The following is a 27647-nucleotide window of genomic DNA, read 5'->3' as shown; positions in this document are numbered from 1 at the left end:
TATTAATATGTTATTGGACAGCTGAAGAAACAGAGGCTTTGTGAACACAGCACCTATAAAACCTGACAATAAATCCACCGCTTTCAATGCATAAACCATTTGTTCAACACAAACACGGGAACAATCACTAAATCACCCACGACTGCCCTAATTCTATTATTCAAAGATGTCACACATTTTGCTTTAGTTACACCCTGAGTGCGTTCTCATATGCAATCAGGCTCATGATCCTGTGTGTGTGTGTGTGTGTGTGAGAGAGAGTGAAAAATGTTCGACGGCATGAATAAATTCAGGCCCAGAATGAGAAGAAGACCCCAAAGGATTATGATACCCACAGTGTCTGGCTTCATAACAAACAGATGAATGTGGGATTCCTTTCTCTCTCTCTCTCGTTTTCTCTCTCTCTCTCTCTCTCTCTTTCTCTCTCTCTCCGCTCTCTCTCTGTGTAAGGCAAGTCAGGTGTTTTACCAAGAGGCCCTTCCCTTGGCTGACTCTCAGAGGAGAGACTTCACTGGCGGGGCGTCCAGGCTCGGCTTCAGAATATTGTCTCTGGCCTTGAGATGAAATTCCCTCACACAGGAGTCCAGCCGGAGTCTGACCAGTTCAGGATGTCAGGAACAATGGCCACTAAAAGCATGGAGTTGGTCGCCTTTTTTTACTGCACAGAGGTGGGTTGTTTTGACAGCGGTCTTTGGGGCAAAGAGCGGGACATTCCCAAACCCACCCCGGGACCTGCCCCGTAGTCTTTTCTGAGGGATGCCAACAACAGGAAATGCAGCAGGAATTGTCGGGGGGCTCAGCTATACGTTGTTGTTGTCCTGTACGGTTTCAAGAAAACAACCTTGGGGCTGTTTTTCAGAGAAAATCACAAGACTTGTTTCTCTCTTTTTCTGTCTCTTTCTTTCTCTCTTTTGCGCTCTCTCTCTCTCTCTCTCTCTCTCTCTCTCTCTCTCTCTCTCTCTCGGTCTTCCAATGATGGCTGATGTGGCTAGCCGGCTATCTTTAGCAAGAGCGCTGCAGACAAGTAGGTCTTCGTATTAATTAAAGGCGTTAGAAAAACAACTCAATGTACTGTTCTGTAATGCTGTAATGACCTAATAACAGTTAATGACCAGCTGTTTGGTGGGCCGAATGACTTTTCTAACCTACTTCCTACAGCGCAGACTGTACCAGAGCAGCTGGCTTTCCTACCAGCCAGAACAGGCCAAATAGGTGCATTATATAGTGCGGGATGATCTAATACAACAGTATGTCTCTAAGGTCTGAGGCATCACACTTCACAACTTCTAACTACACTGCCCAAAGTAAGTACAGGAACAGAGAACTCATCACATGATGACTTATCCCAACACTTTGATTGAAGAACTTCAAAAAATACCATTAAAACAGAATAATACTGAAGACACTCTGCATAAAAGTGTCTGCAAAATCAATAAGCAAAAGATCGAGGGGCAGATTTAACTTTGAGTATGAGATATTATGCAGTGGCCTTCAACTGACTACCCATAAAATGCATAAGCAGTAAGTGCAGCTCCTGTTACCTCTGTCTGAAGCAGTCGGGGATAAGGTGACATATCAGGGTTCCCAGCCAAGGCAGCACACATAGCACTGAGCCATGCATGTCTGAGACAGCCTGGTCGGAGCGTACGTAAGACTCCTGAGCTGTCAATCATCTTCATAAAGGCCACCCAAAGACTTGTGAGGCCCGGGTGGACCAACAGGTCAGTTTCAAATGGTGCTGGTGTACATCTCTGACACCCCAAACCAGCGTAGTGAAGCACACAGATATGGTGAACTCTTTGCCCTCCTGAGTGAAACTGGAGATAGCACACCCCTTGCACATGTAAACAGCATACCTAAGATCACTAACAACATACGCAGGCGAACTGTGTCAAAACAACCAGGAATTGCCTAGCTTTGATCATTCAAGCTATGTGGTGTTCTCTTTATTCAAAATGGAGGCCAGCTAAAGATATGCCTAAAAATGATTTCTGGATTGTGAACCTCATCTCAAACACATTAATCTTGTAATGCAATGGATGAAGTTTCTGTTCAAAACATATTAGCCAGTGTCTGTTGAAGGGGCTGAGATAACTGTTGGAAGTTAAGTCCTCATTTCCATAAATTTGTTGTCCTGTAGTTTATGCAGCTGCTCTGCATGCCGACAGAACTGAAAACAACAGCTAGATCAGCATGCACACTCATGATTAGACCAACATTCATCACCATAACAGCAACTTCCAGACTACTTCCAGGCCATGTTTTGGGTGTGAACTAAGGTCATCTGTAGCAATTTGACTGTAGTGCCTATTGTAGACAGTCATAGCAACAATTGGACTATGAACCCAATGTAGATAAAACTGAGGTCAATATCAAACTACACTGAGGAGCTTCAGTGAATGCAGTAGTGTTTAGTCGAGAATGAGGGTGTAAAAATCCCATCTGCTGTTGTGTGTGTGATCTTAGGTCTAAACTTTGTTATTTGTTTAAACTTTGCTACAGTAACTAACACCATCCTTGAGCGTGAACCTGATGAAGCAAATTGCGAAACGCGTTGTTCACGCCAAATAAAGGCAGCAAAATACCCTCCAAATTGAGGGTGTTTGTTTACCAGGAGGTCCAGAGGCAGAGGGAAATAAGGAGTCAAATGAGGAGCTAAAGCCAGGTCAGGAGTCAAATTAGAGGACTTCAAGGACACACACAGGGCCACTTTCCCTCCCCCCCCACACACACACACACACTGAGCTGGTACCACTCACCTAAATGGGTCACTCGAACCTGGAGCTGGTTGGAGGTCTTCTCTGCCGCCTGGTACCAGCCTCCTCCGCTGAGGCGCGCCCAGGCCCGCACCTGGCACAGGTACATGCCCGCGTCGGACGTCTCCATGGCGGGCACCACCAGCCTGAACTCGCCCTCGCGTACGCGTTTCAGCCCCGCGGCCGCCACGGGGTCCGTGCCCGATCCGTTGCTTACCACGCCGTCGCGGTCCATGCGGGCCAGGACACGGGAGCCGGCCGTCAACCAAGCCACCTCCAGGCCCAGGATGGAGTAGTCGTCCGCCCCGACCAGGCAGCTGAGGGTCAGCGTGTCCCCTGTGGTCAGAGCGGTGCTGCCGTGGGCCGAGATGTTGAGCGACTGGGCTGAAGAAGGCAGAGGATAACAGATAAGGGTCTGTGTTAGCTGTGTTAGCAAAGCTAACCACATAATGAGTCAGATATGCTTTTGTTGGCTGTTACATTCATCTACTTTTATTCATTTTGCTGACGCAATTTGTCCAAATCGTCCCACAAGGAATAACCTTAGAGTAACCTTAGAGTAACTAAAAATACTATATTTACAACAATCCTAGATAACCAGTGGGTGATAGTGCACAGTTGCCAATTGCCAATGAATGTGTGTGAGTGAGATAATGGTAGATAATTGCATGATAAATGCGAGTTTGGCATGTTATGTAGTTATGTAAGTTGAAAATTGACAGGGGAATTCCTACATTGAGGGACAAACCATAGGAGGTTTCTCAGGCGACTGAAGATTCTTTCCATTTATGTGACACTAACGTGGTTATTATGCTCCTTGTGGCTCTGAGGCAGGCAAGCAATGCAATAGCAAACCTCACACTGAGGATAATGAATCATTAAACCAATAAGCCAAAACAGCAGAAGCATGAAGCAACTTCTTTGGTCTTGGCATCTACACAACTTGAACTAACTCAATTAATGTTGTGTGTTTAAAAGAGAAAAGATGCCCTTGAGAATAATGTTAATGTGCTAGACCTAAATAACCAGTATATGTCTAAAACCATATCTGATACAGTACACACGTGTGGTACTATGCTTGGCTGTGTCCTTTGAATGTCTTTACCTCAAAGGAACACTCTCACAAGCACAGCAGAAAGTGAGCAATCCTTCATCGCATGTTATACGATATGAATCTCTTTGCAATAAGTCCTGTGTTATGACACAAAATCAAATACATTATGTTCTGGGTAACAAATGACTCCACCAAGTGACTGTGACAGAATCCAGCAGAGCGACATTACAAGAGAATGTCATAACAGGCGCCTCACACCGAAGCACCTGACACTTGATTATTTGTAACGGTGATTAGCAGGGTGTCATGCATTGCTATGCTAAGGTGTGGCTGTTTGTAATCTTAAGTCATTGTCATGATCTTAACATGGCTTACTTTTTCCATAAACATTCCGTGTGAAAAGATACCTGGGAGAGACATTTTTACTGATCCGCTCAGCACAAACCAGAGGCTCAAACTGCATTTGGCAAAGACACAACAAATTGAACTTCAACTGAGAAATCCAAAATTTTGCAAGGTAAAAAAAACATTAAAGGTACAGTCTACAATTATAATCAGACACAATTATCTTACAATTAATTAGGTTAATTCAGTGAATTTCTCCTCATGATTCTCTAGATGTCTGTTCTGTGCGTGTGCACTTAATACCCTGCTTTGTACACAGCAGGGTCTATAAATGGGGAACAAAGTAACTCAAACTAAACTACTCCAACAACAACAACAATCAACTCTTCAGGACCACTGAAGGCATGGGTGCATTTGATTCACATCCTCTCACCAGGATGGAAAACTGTGCCTTTAAAGACATTGTAAGATTCAGGACGACACCTTTAAAGGCACTGTAATGACAGTGCACAGTGTCTCATACACCACCACCCTCCATCTCTCCTCTCCAACACCACCTCACATTCTTTGGGGGCCTCAGCTGCCGTGTTTATCTCCATCAGCGGCGGCTGACGCGGACCAGGGGGAGAGGGGGCAGCAGAATCTCTCAGTCCCCCTATCTGCCCTTGTCTCCGTGGGCAGCCCCCTTATCCAGCTGTAGCCGTGGCACTCCCTGGGCCACATTCCCTCCTTTAATTAAAAGAAAGCGGCCGTGTGGCGCTGACAGACTGTGGTAACCTAGGAGGACGGCGGTCCCCGGCAACCCCAGCTCAAACAGCACTGTTTGTCCTACTACGGGGTGGGGAGAGGGGGGATGTATAGGACCACATCCAGACGGCAAGCGGTGGAGGAGGAAGAGGAGGAGGAGGAAGGGGAGAGGAAGGGGAGAGGGGGAGAACAAAGGACAGGGGAGAGACGCTTCTTGTGAAGGTCTGATGGGCTCGAAATTGCATACGCAAGTACACATGGTGAGGGAGAGAAGAGGCCGGTGGGAATCTGTGAGAATTGCTAACATGATTTCCCCCTTATTCTCAGACTTAAATAGACAGACATGTGTGCACACACAGACACAGACACAGACACAGACACACACACACACACAGACAGACACAGATACACATATACGCACACAGGCGCAGACAGACACACACATGCGCACACACACACACACACACAGACACGCACACACACACAGTCCAAAACGTCCATTTGAAGGACATACTGTTTACTGCATGATCCTCATAAACGCTCCATCTAACATCCTGTAAATCTCAAGCAAAAGCGCAATACAGTATGGTCTCAAACACTCACTACTAAATGATGAATAGAACTTCACAGATAGGCAGGAAAAAAACACAAACGTCACTTTTCATTAGCCCAATTTCTCAGCAGGACGCTGTGTTTGAAATCTCATCATCCCAACTGCCGAATGTTTACATGCTGTCATTTCCATCTCATTCTACAGAAGCAAGCGTTCAGCTTTCCCACAGAGGCTTTGGGAAGGCAAATACAGAAAACTTGGAACCTCTGCTTGGAACTTGGGATGGAAGGAAGCTTGTCTGGTTGCCTTAGAAACCTCCTATTATGCTACCTTTAAAGAGACACTACAGTACGGGTCCATGGTCTCCTGCTTCGTAAATTATTAATCACACAACTAACAAAAGCATATCCAATTCATTTTTTCCAAGTCACACTTCATCTGACTGTGTGCAGCTTGAGAGTGTTTGATTGATGTGTCGGTTCATTTGTGGAAGCGTTGAGTTATCGCCAGAGGAGAAAACAAGGACACCATTCGCTGTGCATTCCAGTCTACTGTCTACTGGATCGTAACCGTGATCATGCTTGGGAGGCGGGGGCTGGGGGTTCAGGCTTTTGCAGGAATGTCAAGCTAATTAAACAAGACCTTGGTATGAAAACACTGGCAGTGTGATCTAATAATAGTTTCACGTGGAACATCGCACACCACTGAGCATGCAGCCTCTGGTCACAAACAACCACTGTGATCATTCGAGGAAATGGATTGGAAAGCCATAGTACAGTAAGTTGCAAGTTGACAGGTATTCACACCTTTATCCAAACAACATGGACTACAGCGATGGGTTCAGGAATCCAACCCTGTTTGACCGATTGCCAGGTGACCTCTGCTCCACCATGCCCATAAATAAGATTCATGACATCAGTGGAGATATATATATTTATATATGTTGGTATGGTATATCTACGCTAGCCACATACCTGTTGGCGTGATGGAGACGTGCCCGATGTCCGTCCTCTTCTGCTGCAGCTTGTAAAAGGTGCCGCCCTCCCTCGTCCACTCCCGGACCGTGCACACGTACACGCCCTGGTCGGCTGGCACGGCGCCGGTCAGCACCAGCCCGTAGGTGCCCTTGCGGTGCAGGTCCAGCCTCAGTCCGCCGCTGGCGTAGCGCTGAGCCGCCGTGTCCGTCACCACCACCGCGCCGTCCGGTCCGAACGTCAGCAGGTCCTCTAGGGTGGCCACTCCTTTCCGGGCGGACCAGGTGACGGAGAGCTGGGTGCCCAGGGTGTGGTCCCAGGAGGCGTTGCAGAAGAGGCCCACGGTGCCACCCTCGGGAATGACCGCCGCAGGGGTGCGGGGCTCCACCACCAGGCTGTTGGGTATGACTGGACGCAAGACAGAGGGACAGGGACGTGGAGTTACTACCCGCCCACATCTGCCTGCCACAATATACACCAGCAACTCAGCTGGTGTATATTGTGCTCAGATATTACTCAGATATTGTGCTCAGATATTACTGATTATACAATATACTAAGCTCAGATATTACTGCTATATCTAAAACATGAATTGAAACGTATGCAGAAGTAGACTGCCACACACTCCGAAGAAACAGTATCAATAGTCAACAGACAACTGACCATTAACAGTACTAATTAATTATGCCCAAGATGATACAAAGCACACCAAGTAAGTCGTTTATGAGGCAAAGAAACCAACAAAGACATTTATTGTTATTTGTTATTTACATAATAACAAGTAAAGAGGTCACTGTCTATTCCCCAGATGCCACAAAGATTCTCTCCAGCAAGCGTGTTGCCGGTCTGTTTCTCTCATAAACACACACACACACACACACACACACACACACACACACACACACACACACACACACACACACACACACACACACACACCATATATAAATTTACACATTATGGTGACGCATGTAAAGACAGGTCAGGAAGCTCTGTCTGACCCCCTGCCATCTTTGGGGATCTGGGGCGATTAGAAATGCAATCGCTTGGTCAACAGATGACAGGCATCCATACAATGAGAAGCCAACTTAAACAAACATGGAGCAAACACCCCGCTGGGAGCAAACTCCAGCACATCCCAGCAGAGAGAGAGAGAGAGAGAGAGAGAGAGAGAGGGGGGGATAAAGGCAGAGAAAGAGAGTGCGAGAGAAAGAGAGAGAGAGAAAGACAGAGAGAGAGAGAGAGAGAGAGAGAAAGGGGCATCCTCCCTCATAAAAAGGCCCATCTGCAGGACCGGATCTCTAGTGCTTCAGCCAAGCCCAGGCTGTGGTCTGAGGAAGGATGTCTGAATATGACATATACCTCTTTACATGAGGAGTGTGACTGTATGCATTGGAAGGGGAAATGTACTGTACTGTATATATGTACTGGAGGTGTTTGGCTCACTCTGTGGGACCCAGGGCTGTTGTTCTGCTGAGCTCCAGGTGAAAGATTATCCAAGGGGGCCTCAGGCCCATTGTTGGGAAACGTGATTGCATGCATATTTCTCTGTGTGTGTGTGTATTTGTTTGTGTTTGAGGGGATAGATTTGTATGTCTTTGTGTTTGTGTGTATGTGTGTGTGCGTACGTGTTTGTGCGTGTGTGCGTGCGTACGTGTTTGTGTGTGCGTGCGTATGTACGTGTTTGTGCATGACTACAAAGTGCGTGACTGCATTTACATGAAACTACTCGAGCCGTCTTGGCTTTCCCACTGCACAGAGCTCGGCCACGCCCCTCCTCCCCAAACCAGTTTGGCCTCTAATCATTCACAGTGGACAAACACGGGTGGCAGGACAGACGCAGTCACAGGAAAAGCCCCAGGGCAAAATAAATCATACAATACAAGTTACAAATGTATATTGATGAAGAGCCTCATCTCTTCACTGGGAGGAAAATTCACCCACTCCGAGTACACCCTCTTCTTCCTGAATTAACATGCAATGCTCAACTCCAGGGCCGTAACAGAATGGCCTATCTGTCTCCTTATTGGATTTATTACCAGCGTTTGTATTTCCTGAGGGTGCTGATGTTGGCTGGCTTGTAAATTTGGCATTACATAACGCTGATCTTTCTCTCCCATACTGATAGCTCGGATGAGGTTTGATGGTTGGGGGCGTCCGAGCTGGGAACCAGGGGTGGGGGCTGCGTCTGCCGAACGTGTGCTAAAGCATCCACCTGGCCGCCGCTAATCTGTGCATCACGGAACAATGAGCAGAGTAGCAGCAAAAAAAAAAAGAATCAGCACCTGAAGGCAGATCGTTTGCAGTACCGAGTTCTCAAACAGAACAGCTGAGCTCCATCTCTCTTTCTCTCTCTCTCTCTCTCTTTCTCTCCATTTCTATCTCTTTCTCCTGTTCCTTTCTCCTTTTTGGCAAGCCACCAGCCACGGTGAGCTAGCAAAACCGCTAACCCGCGCTGCTCCTCCGCTGGAGTCTTGGCCAAGTCCACTTCCTGGGAAGGCTGGCAACGGCCTCCACGCTCACCTCAATACCTCAAGGCCCCCATGGACGAGTGGAGCACCAGGCCCCCACAACGCTACTGATTTACAAGAGCGAGGGGGAACGAGCTGGCCATTCACGGAGAGCCAGCGCCGGACAGCGAGAGCAGGAGTCCAAGACGCTGTGGGCCTCTCCGTGCCGCGTGGAGTCATGCGGAAGTAAGGGCTGTGGGGAGGCCGTTAAGAGCGTCCAACAATCGAGGCCCCGCAGAAAAGAGGACACATGATCTAATGTGGCTTAGCTGAATAGATTGGAGCCCTTAATAGCCCTCCACTCCACTATCCTATCTGTTAAATAGTTAAATAGTGGATTTGGCAGCACTGGGTTAGCGCTCCAGCTCCTTGTGAAAAGGAGAGTACACTATCAGTTACTTACTCATACCATAGGGCCTATCTGGAGTCAAGTACTTAATGGTGAAATACTTAGAAGGATAACAAATATGGGGTCATATTACAAAGTGTAAACACTAACTGCTTCCAGAACAAGATACCACAATCCACCAAAACACTTTTTTGAACCAAACATTATTTTCAAGTTTTGGTACAGCTTTAAAGGCGCAATGGCAACTTAACTCTTGTGGTTTGAAACATGTGAGGACATGTTCTACAAATCTGAGTGCACAGATTTGTGGAGCAGTGGGCCTAATTACTGCAATGCACCATCGTCATTAAGTGCCAACAGCATAACATGGCATGACACTTCAGTCATCTTTGGTTCCATTGTGGAATGTGTTTTGTCCAAATCACACACACACACACACACACACACACACACACACACACACACAGCTAGACAGACATAGAGTAAATAAATACGTATCCTACCTCGAAGTTCCACATCAGCTGCATAATTCCCCACAATCTGTGTGTCCGTGCTGGGCGTTTTGCACCTGTAGGTGGCGCTATCCGTCACTTTCACCTCCTTGATCCCTAGCTCCACTTTGTTGTCGGCCAGACGCTTTATCAGGATATCCCCGCTGGCCACGCGCTCTCTCAAGGAAACATCTGTGAACGAGGCGTCAAAAGTGGAGATGATCTGAACAGTGTCCATGTCGGTGTCCCCCCTCACCACCATCCAATCAAAGTCCTGCTCGCGGGGTCCCTCGTAGTTCGTGACCGAGCAGGGGAGCGCCACCGACTGGCCTTCCACTCGCAAGAGGGGCCCGGCGGGTACAGTCACCTCCCGACCCCAGGCCACACCTGCAACACATAAACATGGTTTATTTACATTGGGAGTCCAAGGTGTGAGAGGATGGATGGACTCTGTTGAACTCCCGTTTAAACCCTAATCGTCTCTCCATCACCTTCCCTCCCCGCCTCCCCTTTACAAACTCACCTCATCTCTCTCTCCTCACTCTTGGCTTCTCCAAACAGCCACATTCTCTCACTCTCTTTCTCTCTCTCTCTCTCTTCTCCCACCCTCTGCCCTTCCTTTACCCCTCCGCTCCTCCACCACCCCAGACACATACCTCACCCTCTCTTCCCTCTCCATCAGTAAGCCACCCCTCTCTTCGTTCAAGTCAATGCCAACAAACTAACAATTATTACCCTCTAGAACTAGCACCTGATCACATAACTTGAAGCATAGAGTCATACTTGAAGCACATTTAACACTAGAGACATAGATGCATAGGGACATGGGACACAACAGATATACCATTTGGGCAGACAAAAGTTGATACTCCAAAATGTTTGGCATGTTTCCCATGGTTAGAGTCAAAGTTGTAGAGTTAGTCGAAATGTACACAGCACTTTACTGTATAACACAGGTAAGTGGTCAACTATGACAAATTATGTATTAACAAACATGTCAATTTAAGAGTGTTAATTTGATACATTAACCCTGAAAGGTTTTGTCTGTTTTTGCCGTAAAACAACAATGTGAAAGCATGCAGTAGGCAGTGCAGTTAAATACTGAAAATATTATGCTTAACTGTTACCAGTGTATCACAGTTCTGGATATGTGTCAAAAAATATTATATGGCTTCAAAATGAGAGAATTAAAGAAGTGTTTGAAACTGGTTAGACCACTTTCTGAAATATGGAAGAGCTTACTTCAAAGCATGTTCCAACAGACAAAGTAGGGCACGAGACCCACAAGAAAACACAGTAAAACACGTTCATGGTGCGTCATTAAAGAAGATGAATCAACCTGAACCAAAACCATCTCTAAGCTTCGACAGCTTCTCAGAACCACAAGATCCTTTTTACCCAAACGACTGTACTCCAACAGACTGCTGCGCTCCACGACGAGGAGGAGAGTCTCTCTGACACCGGGATAATTATCTGCACTGGATAAATATGGCGTGCAGGGGCCTTTAGTGGCAGTGGGGCTCTGCAATTACTGAGACAGAGAAATTAGCTGGTCAGTGTACACCACAGCCTGTTAATTCAGCGAGCACAGCTCTACAAAGCAAAGCAAGCACCTTCCACATATCTTCCTAAGCAAGGAAGTGTCTCCACCATCAAATGTAACAGATTTAAAAAAAAAATTACTGTACTGGGAGGGCAAAAAAGAATTTTCCAGTATTTCAACACATTCATCCAAGCTGACAATATGTGTTTTGTTTAAAGACCCTATTGTTGATCCATTTCCAGGACATGTTGGTTTGCTTAAAATGAAATGTTTACAGTCACATATAAAACAAGGCTTCAAGCATGGCGGGTCCTGTAGGGTTGCAGACACAACATACGCACAGACGTACAGTGGATAGCCACACGCAGTTCCCGGAGAACGGATGTCGGGGAAGAGGAGGGTGCCTCCAAGCGCACACATGTACAGTAAGGAATAAACAGGGTTGTTTGTTTACGACCAAAGGGACCCAAGAGTCGTTCCTATGTTCAGACAAAAATTCAACCTTAAGCTCTTGCTTGCTTGTTGGCTCTGATACAAACACATGCACACATACTAATGCACACACACACACACCCACACACACACACACACACTTATACCACCTTCGGAAAGAGGACATCTGATCATATTCCACTGTACTAATTTAAGACCAGGAAGCACCAGCCAAGTGAAGCCCACTGTGACGTCAGTGCCAAATCTCAGGCAGGCACACACACACACACGTACACACAATTACACCAACACACTCCAGCTCACACATGGCAAGTCTAAACACACAGTGACAGAGCTGCGAATAAACAATCTAGAATAATGGTCTTAAATGTGTGAATATCCTCTCTCTAGTCTCTGTGGCATGTGCATACCTCCCCTTCTCACACTCACACACACACGCTGAAACTCATATTTTATCATTAGGTAACCTACAGTGAGAATAATATCACGGAATTTGACACTGAGTTTGACAGAGTGAAACAAAAATGTGTAAAAAAAACTGTGTAGGGTAGGCTACCTTCAAAACTGGTTTTACTCACTCCAATCGAGGTTCATTCCTGAGGCGATTTAAAAGCTAGCAAATGAACAGTACCGAGTACCGAGTATCAGTCACCACATTAACCAGACCGTGTCCCACCCTCACGAGATAAGGAATAGGAAAGCTCCAAGACGGAACTTCTAGATTGTCTACCTGCGATGAAAAATCCCTAATCTCAAATGCTGTTTTAATAAACACTTCACCTAACCGGTTGTCAAACGTCAAAGTGAGGGTTCACGCAAAAACATGGGACTTCAAAAAAATATCCATGAACAAGGCTATCGCGAACCTACTGAGCTTAGCATGCCATTTATGACATGGGACATCAGTCCGATAGCTGACGCTTGAAACCTGATTGATCAACCTAAGCATTACATGCCGATTCGACCACTTTCTGAATTTCTGTCACTTACCGAATGCAAGGCATACAGTACACAAGGTTTTGAGAACGCAGTTCATCTCGCACTCTTTTTTTTTTTTTTCCTCTGATGTCTTCTTAAAAAACTGTAAAGATATTTAGCCTGTGTGGTCTCCTCGTATCGATTCGGAGCACCTCAGTTCTCAGGGGGTGTAGCAGGATAGTCGGCGTAGGTCACACGATGCGCTCAAGCTCCCCGGGCACTGTGCCTATAGAGTCGGCTATGGATATTCGAGGTTCCCAAAGACAGCGTTGGCATGACAGTTCCTCGCCGGGCGCGTAATGTAATGATTCGCGCCTCTGCTATCAATGGGCAGCCCTCTGACGCTGCCTGGTCCGGAAGTTTGGCTTTGCTGGAGGAGGGGACCAGCAACACGATGCACTTGCCGTGGCCGGTGACGAAGCCATCATTTACTGTGTGTTTGGGGACAGATACGAATAATTAACTAATGGTTTTGTGGTCTCCGCAATTTTGACTTAGAAATGTATTGAAATAAATCAGGGACACCACATTCATGGTCTGTCAGAAAAAAAGCTAACCACCCGAGTTCAGACCTGGCTGCTGTGATCTCACGGTGCTCCCTTCTTTACTGCCAGATCATATGCCAGTTATTTCAACCGGTAACGCTATAGTGATGATATAAGAAATATAGCCTACTGTAATCTGGCTATGACAATGGTAGCAAACAGAGCAGAGATACTGTCATATAAATTATTTTAAACATTAGGCTATGAAATAGTGAAAACCAGTGTTAATTGGGCATGCCATTTTCAAGGGAGCGTCTGTTATGGCGCTCCTCCCAAACAGTTTGGTAAGAATTAATGCTTCACCAAATGGCTCTGTGTATCTTGGCATTCCCTGTTTAAAGTTGGCAAGTCAGTTCACATATCCTAGCCTACATGAGCAACGAGTTTATCTATATCATTTTTCATTTTTTATCATTCAAAGTGACTGTAACTAAAGTAAAATAGTGACATCCTTGAATTAACCTTAATTTCTGCTGTTCAGTGATCCAGTTGCAGATTAATTTAAATGTTTTGTCAGCAGAGTGACATTACACAGACATCCACACGATAGCCTAATTCGTATAATGAATTCCACTAATCTAAGCGCTAGTCGAGCTACTGAGGTGAATGAGGTGGAGGCCTGGGTACTCATAAGCAAATCATCATAAGACATTTTTGCAAATACAGGGTGCTTTCCGGTAGGCTATGTCTAAGAATAAATGGTCTGTAGAGCTAACAGTTATTTGATGTGAAAGACAGATGCATACAATGCATGCATTTTAATGTCACATGTAATAAGTAGTAGCCTAATATTTGTGAGCCTAGAGGTGAGGTCAAATTCTGTAGCTCTACGAGCGACATGGTGGTGAATTGCATGCAACTTCTATGATGTGACCAAGTCTACAGTGACAAAAACTGTGTATTACAGTGCCACCTGGTGTTTATTTAGAGAACTATAATCAGACTGCAGTACTGTATGTTGAAAACAAGAGGTTTCACAAACTGCCGTTTTGTAATGGCTACTTTAGTCTTACTTTGTACAACTAGGCTACAGATAAAACAGAAGCACTTACTACTCATGTAAAATGACATGACAGGCATAAACATTTGTTCTGAAACACAAGTATATAGGCCTACATCCTTCATCAACGCCTGGAGCCCTTACTTTACAGCTTACAACTATAGGCTATACTTGAAATATTTATTATGTAAAACATGAAAAAAAGAAGCTATAACTTCTAAATTGGGATGTATGGCAGGATGTTCAGATAAGACACCACCTCTTCCTCTGTCTGTCCGTCATAGCTTCACTGCAGTACTGGACACATTTGTCAACATGTAATTCACATTCAAGTCAGCAGTAGGGGATGATATTTTCGAGCCTCTGTCCTCTTCCTTTGTTTGATGGATTTAAAGACCTTTGGAAGGACATGGGTGTGAAGGTGTCAGCGTACCAAGAGCCATTGGCCTCGGCGGACATGTTAGTCTGGGACAAAAAAAGAGCTGAAATCAACATTTACAGTAAATCAATCTCAAATACAGGAAATTACTTTCATATTATGCTATAAATACTTTTTATAGTCCCCCTATAATACTTTTTTAGACCCCAAGTGGTTGTGTTGTAGCTGCCAGGTGGTATCCAAGCTGAACATAATTATTAATTCAACTTTGAGCGAAAGAAGGGAGAATGTATGCTGCAGAATGTACATAGTGAAAAATGTATGCAGAATGAATGATATAGCTTGTAAGGTCCACTTTCATAAATCAGGCCTCCATTTAATGTTAAGGGGTGGAATTCACTCAGTTACTAGATGCATTTATGATTTCAATTATCACTTAGTAACAGATAAATGAGTGAAATTAGTGGATAATTAATCAATCATTTAATCTTCTGACTAAGCGGTAATAGCTTTACAATCAAAAACTTTGGGTAGCAAGTTGTGTACAAACTGCTTCTGCTTTGCCTATTGCTGATTGCTGAAGTGACTCTTTGTTGCACTTACTAGTTTCTCTTTAGAAAGCCTGGGTATTGCATCAGCAGCATCGTGAGAAGCAAACCACAGCAATGATGGCCAATATGAGAGCTGCAAGGATGATGAGGCAGCTTTGAAAAACACGAGTGCTAACTAGATAAGACAGGATGAAGAGGAAGCATACATTAAACATGAACTCAACGCTACAACTTACATCAGACACATTGGAACGGAAATACTGTAAAACATATCTCCAAATCAGATGGTTGGCTATGAGAACCTGTTTATTTATTACACTTGACTGACATGAAATCAAGAAAAATATTATTATCAAGTATTACAGCCTCTTCAGGTCCTGTGTGTGTGTGTGTGTGTGTGTGTGTGTGTGTGTGTGTATGTGTCTCATGTGACATACAAAGTGAACATAGTCTCGATGTGCTCATGCATTAACCAAGAAATGCTTAAAACGTATATATGTGGCGCAACAGGCTACAGCGTCCGTACCATGTACGCGTCCAAGTACCCACGGGGACCCAGGTTCGAATCCGACCTACGGTCATGTCCCGATCCCACCCCATCTCTCTCTCTCCCACTCACTTCCTGTCCTGTCGAAATACAGGCAAAACCCCCCAAAAAAATATATAAAAAAAAATACTTATATATAAAACTTACTTGGTTTCAGCCACAAATCTTTGTGAGCTGTTCCCACTGGATTGTCGAATTTGCACCGGAAAGGGACGTGAAAGAACTCCTGTTGGACCACTGTGATTGAAAGGATGCTGGCTGAGTAATACATCCCATCTCTGATCTCACTGCAGTGTAACAAAGATGTCAGTTGTATTTACATTTGCAACAACTCAGTACTATTTCATCAATGTTATAAAGACTGTTAAAACAGTACGTTAGTACAATGCATTGGGCCCCAATTCAAATGACAGGTAAAGTGCAAAGTCAATTGTTATGTACTCATGTACTGTATATCACACCCATGTGCGCACATAGGCCCAACATTATGTTTTGCTTTATTGTTATTTGTCTAAATACATGCACACATCTGGGGGGTAATATTTTAATTGCAATTATGTGGAAAATGGTGTGAGGGAATTTAAGACTTGCCACAGTAGAAATTGGTCCTGATACAAATGGATAAAGTATGGTGTTAGGTGGAACTCAGAAAGATCAGCCAGGGGGAAGACTTAGTGGGGCTCCACAGCAAGTCCACGGAAAGTATCCGTAGGCACAACCCATTTTTTTACAAAAAGACAAAAGTAAATGTAAAAACAAAAACAAAACTAAAGGAAGTAAAAAGCAGGTGCTCTATATGGAACATCTGATGGGAGTCACTGGCCTTTGGCGAGAGAGAGGGTAAGCCTCACCTCACAGAGGGGTATGTCAGGAGCTAGATAGGTTTTTGTTTGTTTGGTTTGGTTTGGTAATCACGTGTGCAAGCACACACACACACACACACACACACACACACACACACACACACACTTCTTTGTTACTACCCTTATCCTCTGTATTTTGGGAAACCAAAATATTGCATTAGCAAATAGATTTAACCTCTTTTTTTTAAATTAGCTTTAGTCAAATTTTACACTTGCATTTTGTTTAGTATTTCAATTAGGGCCCAATATGTGACCGTATTTGACTGCATTTGAGGCAAGCCACAGAAGAAGTAGAACTCTCTTTCTCTGTTGAGCAGATAAATAAACAGGCATTTACATGGTCGAATGAGTATTTTTCTTCAGTTCTGGATAGTTATCAATAAATGAATTGTTGACAGTCCAGTAAGATATAGTTTCAGTCACAATTTCCTCATCATAACCAAGTGATGCGATACACGTCAGATTAGCTGGCTGATCTGTGGGACACAACACATAACAACAACAGAGCATGACCTTTTGACCATTTTAGACCTTGAACTGAACTCATTGACCTATGTGCGCCTGTTAATTGTTTGTTTAAATTATTTCTTTGTCACATCATATGGTGGGTTAATCTGCACTGACCTGGAAAGATGTATATTGTGTCCTCTTTTGGGTAAGTCACCTTAGGTGTCTGTAGAGGGGGATCTACGGTTAAACAGATGAAACACATCAATACATATAAATCTGGAATACAATTTGTTTAAAAACACAATAGGTGGACTTAGAAACTACAGTTTATTGATGCAACAAAACTTACCATTTTTTACTTCTAGCCAAGTAGATTGTGAAGCAAGGTAGCTCCTCCCTTCATATGTCAAACTAATCACGCAAGTGTAGTTCCCTGCATCACCAGGCATAATGTTTACAAGTGTTATGCTATCAATAGGTTTGCAGTCCTAGACAAGAAAAATAATCAATGTCACACCAAGTTCAGACATTTGCCTCTTGACATTGACAAGAATGTTGGGCACATACAGAACAGACATTACAGACAGAAATAAAATGAAGAGTTTGGTTCCAAAATATATATATACTGTATATCCGTTTTTAAAAACATTAAAAAGTCATATTTGATTTTGTATTCCAAGAAATATCAATCAAATTGCAGTTGTGTTGTTTTGATTTTATAAAGATAAATCAAATAGCAATACCCAAAACATTTCTACTGAAATTACTTGGAAAACAAAATGTAAAAAATGATTGATGAAAATTCATTAAAATGGTGGATATAGCGTTTTGGAACCAAACTCTTCAAATGTAGGATAAAGACGTCATAGGTATTTTTCCACAGATGCCTTTTGTATTGAGATGACTCCTGCACATTTGTACCCATTTCTATATGGTCAGAGGCCAGGGATTTCCTATTTCTACTTGACCTTGATTATGTGTAAGTGCATTGTGTTTGACTTGTCAGTGCAGTCAGTGCATTACCTTGTTAATCAGGTCTCGGCCATCTTGTGAGGAGAAAGTCTATAAGTCAGTTATTGAACTCTCTTTATTTGGCGTCCATTGCCAGAGGCAATGATGATGCTTGAGATGCATTCGGTAATCGATTTGTACGGACTCCACAGAAGATAACGGTGACCGGAAGGAGAGAAAGGTAATGCACTGACTGCGCAAATCATTTCTTATACCCTCATTACAATTACAAAGGTGAAATACAGTTTGTCTGCTAGCTTTAAAAAAGCTATTTATTTTGATGTTGTGTAGTTGCCCCCAAAGGCTATAATCTATGCTATTCAGTTGTGGTCTTATTCTAAACTGCACCAATTGATGTCATTTTGGTCCCAAATGAAAATGTACAGTCGTTCTCATCCACAAATAGAGTTTGTTAGACTGGAGTTACCCTGGAATGTAGGCCTACATACTGCACAACTATCATAACAGCTTGCTATTACATATGCATTTGACCTTCTCACAACAGTCATTTGGCTGATTGTTTACATGTCATGCAATATGTGGTTGGACATGATGCTCTCTTTTGGGAAGCTGAATGACATTGTGTCTGTCCATCTATCCATATTACTGTCCACTGTGTCTCCTCTTCACCTTCACTGGTTAGCAATAGCCATTTACCTTCAGCCAGCGGATGTGATTAACCAATGCAATCTGGGAGATCTCATCCTGTCGGCAGAGAAGCGTCATATTGGTCCCTTGCTGGACAGTTTCAAACAAACTTGGCTGTGGACACGGCTTGCTCGAAACCGAGAGAAACACCTGGGACGCCACAGGAGACTGGAGGCTGTGGAACAGGCACAGTTGAGAATATTTCCCATGTTCCATGTGTAAGATGTCAAGTTCAAGCTACAGTATGCTCTGTGAAGTGCCCTAATATATGGTCATGCCATAGCACTGTATAAATAAAGATTAATTGAATTGAATTATGTTTTGGGGGGTGCAGCTTAACATATGACAACTGAATATGGACACACCACTTCTATTTCTCAACAAAGAGTCCAAACCTTTCCCTGCAGGTATACATTCCGCTGTCTCCTTTTTCAGCAGATAGAAACCACAGCATGGCACCTTGCACTCTGATTCGAGAGGTGGATGTGTCCAGGGTCTGGTTGTCTCGGGCCCAGATCACTGTGAGGTTGTTCTCCTCCACGTCCACTTCACACTCAAGCCAGGATACTTGGCCTTCTGTTCCATACACTGACTCTACCATCTGACCTGATGAGTAATGCATGCATTCAGGCATTGAGAGTTGATGTGCAATGGAACGACTTTTTAAAAAATCTATCTTTATTATTTATCTAGCTGATTTAGTTCTTGTGAGACAAGACATTTTCTGGACAAACAGTGAAAGACAAACACAAATGTTGCTGATTTGCTTCTCAGAAATAGGAAAACAGTGAAAATAAGAACGTTTTATTTTTATCTTTTAATCTACATTGACAAACATAACATGAAGTCACTTTTATTTATGCCTACTCAACCTTCATGCATTACAAACTCATTGCAACTGGAACTAGCAATGAGCAGCAAGAACCCAACAAACCCAGTCGCACTCCTCATCGTCTAGAAAACAAAGCCGAGAACATTTTGTTATCCAAAAACATGTGGTTTCTATTTGAACTCTTTGCCATGAGTTTTCTATTATTCAAAGCAAATAAATAGTTTAGGCCGTGCCTAGGCTACCCGTAGTACGGAGAACCCGAAGGACCATTGTGGAAATTATCTTTTTAGAGGACTGTGAATTTAGAGAGACCACCTGGCAATACTTTTGAGTTCCCTCGCAATACTTTTGACTTTGAGAGGGAACGCAAAAGTTATTGCGCACTGAACGCAAAACATTTTGCGAGGGAGAGCAAAAGGGTCTCTAAAAATAAATTCCCACATCTAAAAAAATCATTACCACCATTCTTCGGGCGCTCCGTAAACCAGTGGCCTAAGCTAAGGATAATAAACATGTCTTACCAAAAACGTTGTCCTCTTGACGGGTGACTATATAGAGGAACTGTGATGAAGTGAAATGAAAACCGGCCGATCTGACACTGCTGTATTGATTTTAAAATCACGTGTGCCAGTGTAATATTATCAATCTCTGACATTTTCTTTTTCTAGTCTAGTCTTAGACAATGGAACATTAGTAGACTATTCGTAAAGCTTTAAAAAGGAGCAGGGTGTTCGGAAAATGCAAAACATAAGGAAAAAATCGGAGTTTTGTTTCTAAAAATGAATAGCCTATTATTAAAGACGTCCACCAACTGGCGCCCATCCCATATTTGTGGTCATCGTTCACAAAAATTAGACATGGCCAATCTTTGTCAAACAGATCCGCTGTAGACCATAAGGTTTTAGAGTGAGAGGTGTGAAGGTGTGTGTAACTTTTCTACTGTTATAACTAGGATGCCGAACCTAAGTGTCAGCATAATACGTCCTTTACTCGATCTACTGAATATTATTTCCCACGGGTCTGCCTTAACTGCTGTTCACAAAATATTTCTATTTAAAGACTACGGCAACTGTAAAGAACAGGGCCTGTTTGGGATGTCAATTAAATTTAAACCACTAGATGGCAGAATAGTTACACCAGAACAACAGCAACACGGCTCTTCTGAACGGAGGTGGGGGGGCCACAGGCACATGTTTGGTGCTATGCTTGAGTTAAAGCAGATTTAAAGACTTTTGATCGAAAACAATAAGGATCCCACATTTTAAAGATATGGTAGACCTATGCAAAAACCATACAAACACAAACAATTGTGCTGATAAAAGCTTGATCACAGTTGTGTTATTGTTAGCATCATGCTTTTTGTGTGTTGCATAGGTGGACGTGAGAGCTGTGGACCTGTAGTATCTGCAGCCTATACTTCGCATGACAATATGGGTTAACCATCAAACTGATTTTGATGAAGTTAATAAAAACACAATTAAGAGGTTCCTGTCTTTTTTAATGAAGTCAATAAGACATTGTTTACAGTTTCCACACTGACAGAACATATTTCACAGAAAGCCCGTTACTGTGATAATGCAACATTAGGGTATTTGTGAAGTGGTCACAATGCCATTAAATAGCCTATAGAGAAACTCGTCAGTGACAGTAGCCTATCGTAATATCCAATGTTATGATATTGTAACAATGGCATGGTCTCAAGAGTGGTCAGTGTCATTCTCATGGTTCTTTGAATTATACATTCATGCTTCTTAAGGAGTAAAGTGAAAGGAAAAGCTGCCACAGGTGCAAATATACTCCCTGAACCTTGATTGGTTGCCAAAGCAACCATTCTGACTTATTATGCCAAGCTGCAAGATGATTTCTTTCCTGTGGCACTTGTCACTTTGAGGTGTGATCTCTGACACACTCGCCCTCTCTCTCTGTTTTGTCTTTCGTGCACACACACACAAAAGCTAGCCTAAAGCTATATTACAAATTAATGTGTTACATTATTGTTTTTCGGTCTTTGGCAACACTGTGTCTATACAGCCATGCTAATGACGTTACTTTGAATCATACACATACAGAGAAACACAGGAAATAATGCATCAGCCCTTTCCATGCTTGATGGTGTTTAAGCCCCCACCGTCGACTTCAAGGCATCTAATCCTAACTTATCCTAATACTAACCTTAACCCTAACCCTTGCCTAACCCTAGTGTCTTCCATGCTGCGCTGCCTGGAAGACAATGTTGGGGCCCTTTCCATACCCTTGACAGTCCTCTCTCCAAGGCACATGATAAATCACATGCTCAGACAGAGGAAGTGTTGAAGTAGCTCCTCCCCATGCCTCTTATACAATCCACCTTAACTCAGTGTTACACCTCTCCTTTTGTCATCCTCTCTCTCTCACACACACACACACACACACACACACACACACACACACACACACACACACACACACACACACACACACACACACACACACACACACACACACACACACACACACACACACACAGCTGAGCGGTAGCTGATGATGTATGATGTGTCTGGTGCTGCGCGTCCCTGCTCCTGCTCTCACTACTGCGGCAGCGGCAGTGGAGGGAGGCGGTGAGACTAAGAAGGAGTGAGGATGCACCGTCTGATTAATGGACCAGGCCAAGTGCTTCCAGAAATAGACAGTCCCTGGGTGATGTCATGGCCGCTTAGCAACCCCCATCCCACCAACACACACACACACACACACACACACACACACACACACACCTCCACTTTCACTCATTCCTCCTTACTTTCCAAACCCACTTGTGCTGTATGATGGTCATGTCGGCAACCCCCCACCTCCATCCCCCTACACATACACAAACACACACACAACAACCCTCCCTCTTTCTCTGTCACACACACACAAACACATACACACACATCTCTCTCTCTGTAACTCACACACATACACATACACATACACATACACATACACATACTCGCTCTCATTCTCTGTCACACACATATACTCTCTCTCTCTCACTCTCTGTCACTCACACACACATACACACACTCGCTTTCATTCTGTCACACACATACATATACTCTCTCTCTCTCTCTCTCTCTGTCAAACACATATTCACTCTCACTCGCTCTCTCTCTCTCTGTACACCACAGGACATTGCCATCCACCCTGGGACGAGCAAAAGAGTTACTGCTGGCCATGGGAAGATAAGTTTGCTGTCAAGGCTGAATGAACAGTCAGTGCAAGTATATTTATGTGCACTTGGTGTGGGTATATGGGAGGACTGAGTATGTGAGAGATGGATAGAGGGAAGAAGAGAGAGAAGAAGAACTGTCTGTCCTTCTGTCTATCATTTAGATAGTAAAGATAAAATTCAGTGACATCAACAGTAATACTCATTACGTTGTAATGAATATTAAGATACACATTTGTATGTCTTCATAGTTCAAGGTTATTACATGGAGAAAAAACATTTAACAGCATCCATTAAGATGAGAGAACATAATCATTTTTTACAGTGCACGTTATTGGATTTATTATGACCGCCGCGCAGCGAAGCGGTTTTTTTTTTTTTTTTTTTCGCATGCCCAAATTTCCGTCAATGATTCCCGGGACACTGAAAGACCGGGGTACACGAAACTTGGTGGGCATGTAACCCCACATGGATAGCATGGAACCATCGTTTTTCGTTTTGATCTGTAGCCCCCCCGCTGGACTGCACCCCCCGAAAGGAGGGTAGGGCAGACACAGTTTTCTGTGAATATCTCGAAAACCGTAGGGTTTAGGAGGACCATTTTTTTTTTGTATGTTGATCTCAAGGGGCCATGTCAACCCATTCCATAACCACTCATTTAATGTATAGCGCCACCTAGTTAAACACAAAAAAGTAAAAATGAGGTGGTGTAATTGAAGGTATCTGTGACCTAACATAGTCAAAACTGCACGAAATTGGAAGTGTAGGATCATTATGACACCCTCTGTATGCACGCCAAGTTTTGTGGAATTCCGTTCATGGGGGGGCCACACAATAAATTAATTTATGTTACTATACACCAACTGGCCTGTAGGTGGCCGGAGACAGTTTTCTGTGAATATCTCGAGAACCGTAGGGCCTAGGAGGTCCACCTTTTTTTTGTATGTTGGTCTTAAGGGGGCATGTCAACCCATCCCATTACCACTTATTTCATGTATAGCGCCACCTAGTTAAAAAATTAAAAAGCAAAAAAAATTAGGTGTTTTCATCTCAATATCTCTGGCTGACAAGGTCAAAACTGCACGAAATTAAAAGTGTAGGATCATTATGACACCCTCCGAGTGCATGCCAAGTTTTGTGTACTTTCGTTCATGGGGGGCCAAACAATAAAATAATTTATGTGTACATTTAGTGGCGTACACCAACAAGGATTCCCGGACACTGAAAGACCGGGTACACAAAACTTGGTGGGCATGTACCCCCACATGGATAGCATGGAACCGTCATTCTTCGTTTTGATCTGTAGCCCCCCCGCTGGACTGGACCCCCGAAAGGAGGGTAGGGCAGACCTGTTCTCTGTGAATATCTTGAGAACTGTAGGGCCTAGGATGACCAATTTTTCCCGTATGTTTGCCTCCAGGGGTCATGTTAACCCATTCCATGTGCACACATGTGCATAAACAGATACACACGCACACACATACATTTACAGTAATCATAATGCATGACACATACTCACATAGTAGACATATATGCGCATGCATGCACATGCACAAACACACATACGCAGGCAAACACACAAGCACGCACATACACACACACCCACACACCCACACACATAAACATCAATTTGTACCGCACACATGCACATAATTCAAGAATTTTTCCGTCATCTACTCCCTGAATTTTTGGTCATTGATACCGGGACACGAACCACCGGGTACATGAAATTTGGTGGGTATGTAGCCCCACTAGACTTTCACGGAAAAAATTTCATTTTAATTACCGGGGACCACCACCAGACCCCCACCCCCACCCCCCGGGCTGGGCCCCCCGAACCGCAAAAAAAACGAAACAGTTTTTCCTAAATAACTACCTGAACCGTGGCACTGAGGATGAAGAATCTTTTATGGTATGTTGGTCTCAAGGGCCCACATCAACCTGGCTCATGATCTCATTTGTGATTTGCACCCCCACCCCCCGGTAAAAAATGAAAATGCAATATTATTTTGCTTTAATTGCCCCTATCTTCAGTTAAGATGTTCAGAACTGCACCAAATTTTATGTGTATGATTGACCTGGCATTCTCTGGGGGTATGCCAAGTTTCGTAGAATTTCATCCATGGAGGGGTCTAAAAAAATTAGGTTATGTGTACATTTAGTGACTGTACACTCATTGGCCTGTAAATGGCGGTGCACACATATACACATGCACACACACAGGCACCCACATACTATCGGTATTAGAACGGCCGATACATAATTACAAATTCAGTAGGATTAAAAGAAAGCCAAAATAAATATTCATCATCATCATCATGGCTGCATTTTCAGTATTGGCAATAAGTAGTCGTTTGTCCACTAGATGGCGCATCGTTGCAGTGAGACGTAATTTTGTTGGAAGTTAAAAGTGGGTTGGAAAAAACAATGGACGCTTCCTACAAGGACTGTAATTTACCGCAGTGGACATCTAATAAGGATAGGACGATGTTCACATAAAGTGTAATTCCCATTTCTTCTTGAAGCCGAAATAAATCTGAGGATGTTTATCGGACATGCTTGGTTTTTACTGCAGGTACGTTAATCTTGTAATATCAATAAGGACCTAGGTAATGTTACCGTTAGCTTTGGTTGAGTGATGGAGGCATTTGATTTATTGCATTTGTAGAAAACTATAAATGCGGTTATACCAAAACAAATGTATAGCAGCACTGTTTGTATCTTTCGACTGTCATTTATTGCACGTGCTACAAAATCATTCTGTGCAATGGAAGATTTACCAACGTTACACTGGTCTGATACAGTTTTGCCTATACATGCGTGAGACTGAGACGCCTGTTTATTATGACCGCCGCGCAGCGAAGCGGCGGTCATATAGGTTTAGTCAGATTTTTTTTTTTTTTTTTTTTTTTTTTTTTTTTTTTTTTTTTTTTTTTTTTTCTTTAGATGTCCAAATTTCCGTCAATGATTCCCGGGACACTGAAAGACCGGGGTAGACAAAACTTGGTGGGCATGTAACCCCATATGGATAGCATGGAACCATCGTTTTTCGTTTTGATCTGTAGCCCCCACGCTGGACTGCACCCCGAAGGAGGGTAGGGCAGACACAGTTTTTCTGTGAATATCTCGAGAACCGTAAGGTTTAGGAGGACCATTATTTTTGTATGTTGATCTCAAGGGGCCATGTCAACGCATTCCATAACCACTCATTTCATGTATAGCGCCACCTAGTTAAACACAAAAAAGTAAAAATGAGGTGGTGTAATTGAAGGTATCTGTGACCTAACATAGTCAAAACTGCACAAAATTGGAAGTGTAGGATCATTATGACACCCTCTGTATGCACGCCAAGTTTTGTGGAATTCCGTTCATGGGGGCCACACAATAAATTAATTTATGTTACTATACACCAACTGGCCTGTAGGTGGCGGAGACAGTTTTCTGTGAATATCTCGAGAACCGTGGGGCCTAGGAGGTCCACCTTTTTTTTTTTGTATGTTGGTCTTAAGGGGCATGTCAACCCATCCCATTACCACTTATTTCATGTATAGCGCCACCTAGTTAAAAATTAAAAAAGCATAAAATTAGGTGTTTTCATCTCAATATCTCTGGCTGACAAGGTCAAAACTGCACAAAATTAAAAGTGTAGGATCATTATGACACCCTCTGAATGCATGCCAAGTTTTGTGTACTTTCGTTCATGGGGGGCCTTACAATAAAATAATTTATGTGTACATTTAGTGACGTACACCAACAAGGATTCCCGGACACTGAAAGACCGGGTACACAAAACTTGGTGAGCATGTACCCCATATGGATAGCATGGAACCGTCATTTTCGTTTTCATCTGCAGCCCCCCAGCTGGACTGGACCCCGAAGGAGGGTAGGGCGACACAGTTCTCTGTGAATCTTTTTATGGTATGTTGGTCTCAAGGGCCCACATAAACCTGGCTCATAATCACTATTTGTGATTCCCCCCCCCCCTGTAAAAATGAAAATCAGTAGGATTAAAAGAAAGCCAAAATAAATATTCATCATCATCATCATGGCTGCATTTTCAGTATTGGCGAGAAGTAGTCGTTGTCCACTAGATGGCGCTCGTTGCAGTGAGGCGTAATTTTGTTGGAAGTTAAAAGGGTTGGAAAAAACAATGGGCGCTTCATACAAGGACTGTAATTTACCGCAGCTTAACATCTAATAAGGATAGGGACGATGTTCACATGAAGTGTAATTCCCATTTCTTCTTGAAGCCGAAATAAATCTGAGGATGTTTATCGGACATGCTTGGTTTTTTTACTGCAGGTACGTTAATCTTGTAATATCAATAAGGACCTAGGTAATGTTGCCGTTAAGCGTTGGTTGAGTGATGGAGGCATTTGATTTATTGCATTTGTAGAAAACTATAAATGCGGTTATACCAAGCAAATGTATAGCAGCACTGTTTGTATCTTCGACTGTCATTTATTGCACGTGCTACAAAATCATTCTGTGCAATGGAAGATTTACCAACGCTACACGGTCTGATGCAGTTTTGCCTATACATGCGCGAGACTGAGACGCCTGTTTATTTTGTTTTAAGTGCGTGCAGGGTGTGAGAGGGGGAATCGATGTGCTTTGATTACAGCTTGGTAGTTGTAGTCTGTGAAATTAAAAGCACGTGTGTGTGAAGTATCCAAACAATGACACCTTCATTTCATTATGGCTGTTTTAGCAAAACACCTTTAAGCTACTGTGTAGTAGGTCCCATTTAGAAGTGGCTACTTCATTTTATGCTTTCATTGACTCATGGAGCTGCGTGAATGTTATTACAACTTTTCGCCACGATATGACAGTTTAAGTCCGCTTGATACTGTAAGGCGTAAGCCATTGGTTTCCAAA

General features: G+C 43.5%; 2 protein-coding genes across 3 annotated transcripts in view; both read right to left on the bottom strand.

Annotated features, from left to right (window-relative positions):
• Positions 1-13091, bottom strand: part of LOC125288988 (prostaglandin F2 receptor negative regulator-like) — a 36312-nt gene extending 23221 nt beyond the window's left edge. Inside the window, exons 1-4 of the mRNA XM_048235703.1 lie at positions 12766-13091; positions 9792-10166; positions 6430-6837; positions 2760-3140 (exon numbers count right to left, since the gene is read on the bottom strand). Coding sequence (XP_048091660.1) covers positions 2760-3140; positions 6430-6837; positions 9792-10166; positions 12766-12811 — 1210 coding nt within the window. The 5' untranslated portion in view covers positions 12812-13091. The remainder of the gene's footprint in view (positions 1-2759; positions 3141-6429; positions 6838-9791; positions 10167-12765) is intronic.
• A 1020-nt stretch (positions 13092-14111) lies between these two features.
• LOC125288682 (interleukin-1 receptor type 1-like) lies at positions 14112-20194 on the bottom strand. 2 transcript variants are annotated; one of them, XM_048235232.1, is made up of 10 exons: positions 20101-20194; positions 19620-19701; positions 19143-19353; positions 18757-18922; positions 17438-17576; positions 17263-17325; positions 16976-17114; positions 15923-16062; positions 15281-15403; positions 14112-14763 (listed from the first exon to the last, which is right to left on the bottom strand). In XM_048235232.1, the coding sequence occupies exons 2-9, from the start codon at positions 19696-19698 to the stop codon at positions 15312-15314; spliced, it is 1029 nt and encodes a 342-aa protein (XP_048091189.1). In that variant the 5' UTR covers positions 19699-19701; positions 20101-20194; the 3' UTR covers positions 14112-14763; positions 15281-15311. The 2 variants fall into 2 exon arrangements, with proteins under 2 accessions (XP_048091189.1, XP_048091190.1); XM_048235233.1 differs by having other exon boundaries at positions 15281-15361.
• Positions 20195-27647: the final 7453 nt, after the last annotated feature.

This window comes from Alosa alosa, chromosome 23, assembly GCF_017589495.1.
Source record: "Alosa alosa isolate M-15738 ecotype Scorff River chromosome 23, AALO_Geno_1.1, whole genome shotgun sequence".
Lineage (NCBI taxonomy): Eukaryota > Metazoa > Chordata > Actinopteri > Clupeiformes > Clupeidae > Alosa > Alosa alosa.
This window is presented reverse-complemented; position numbering and strand designations above follow the sequence as displayed.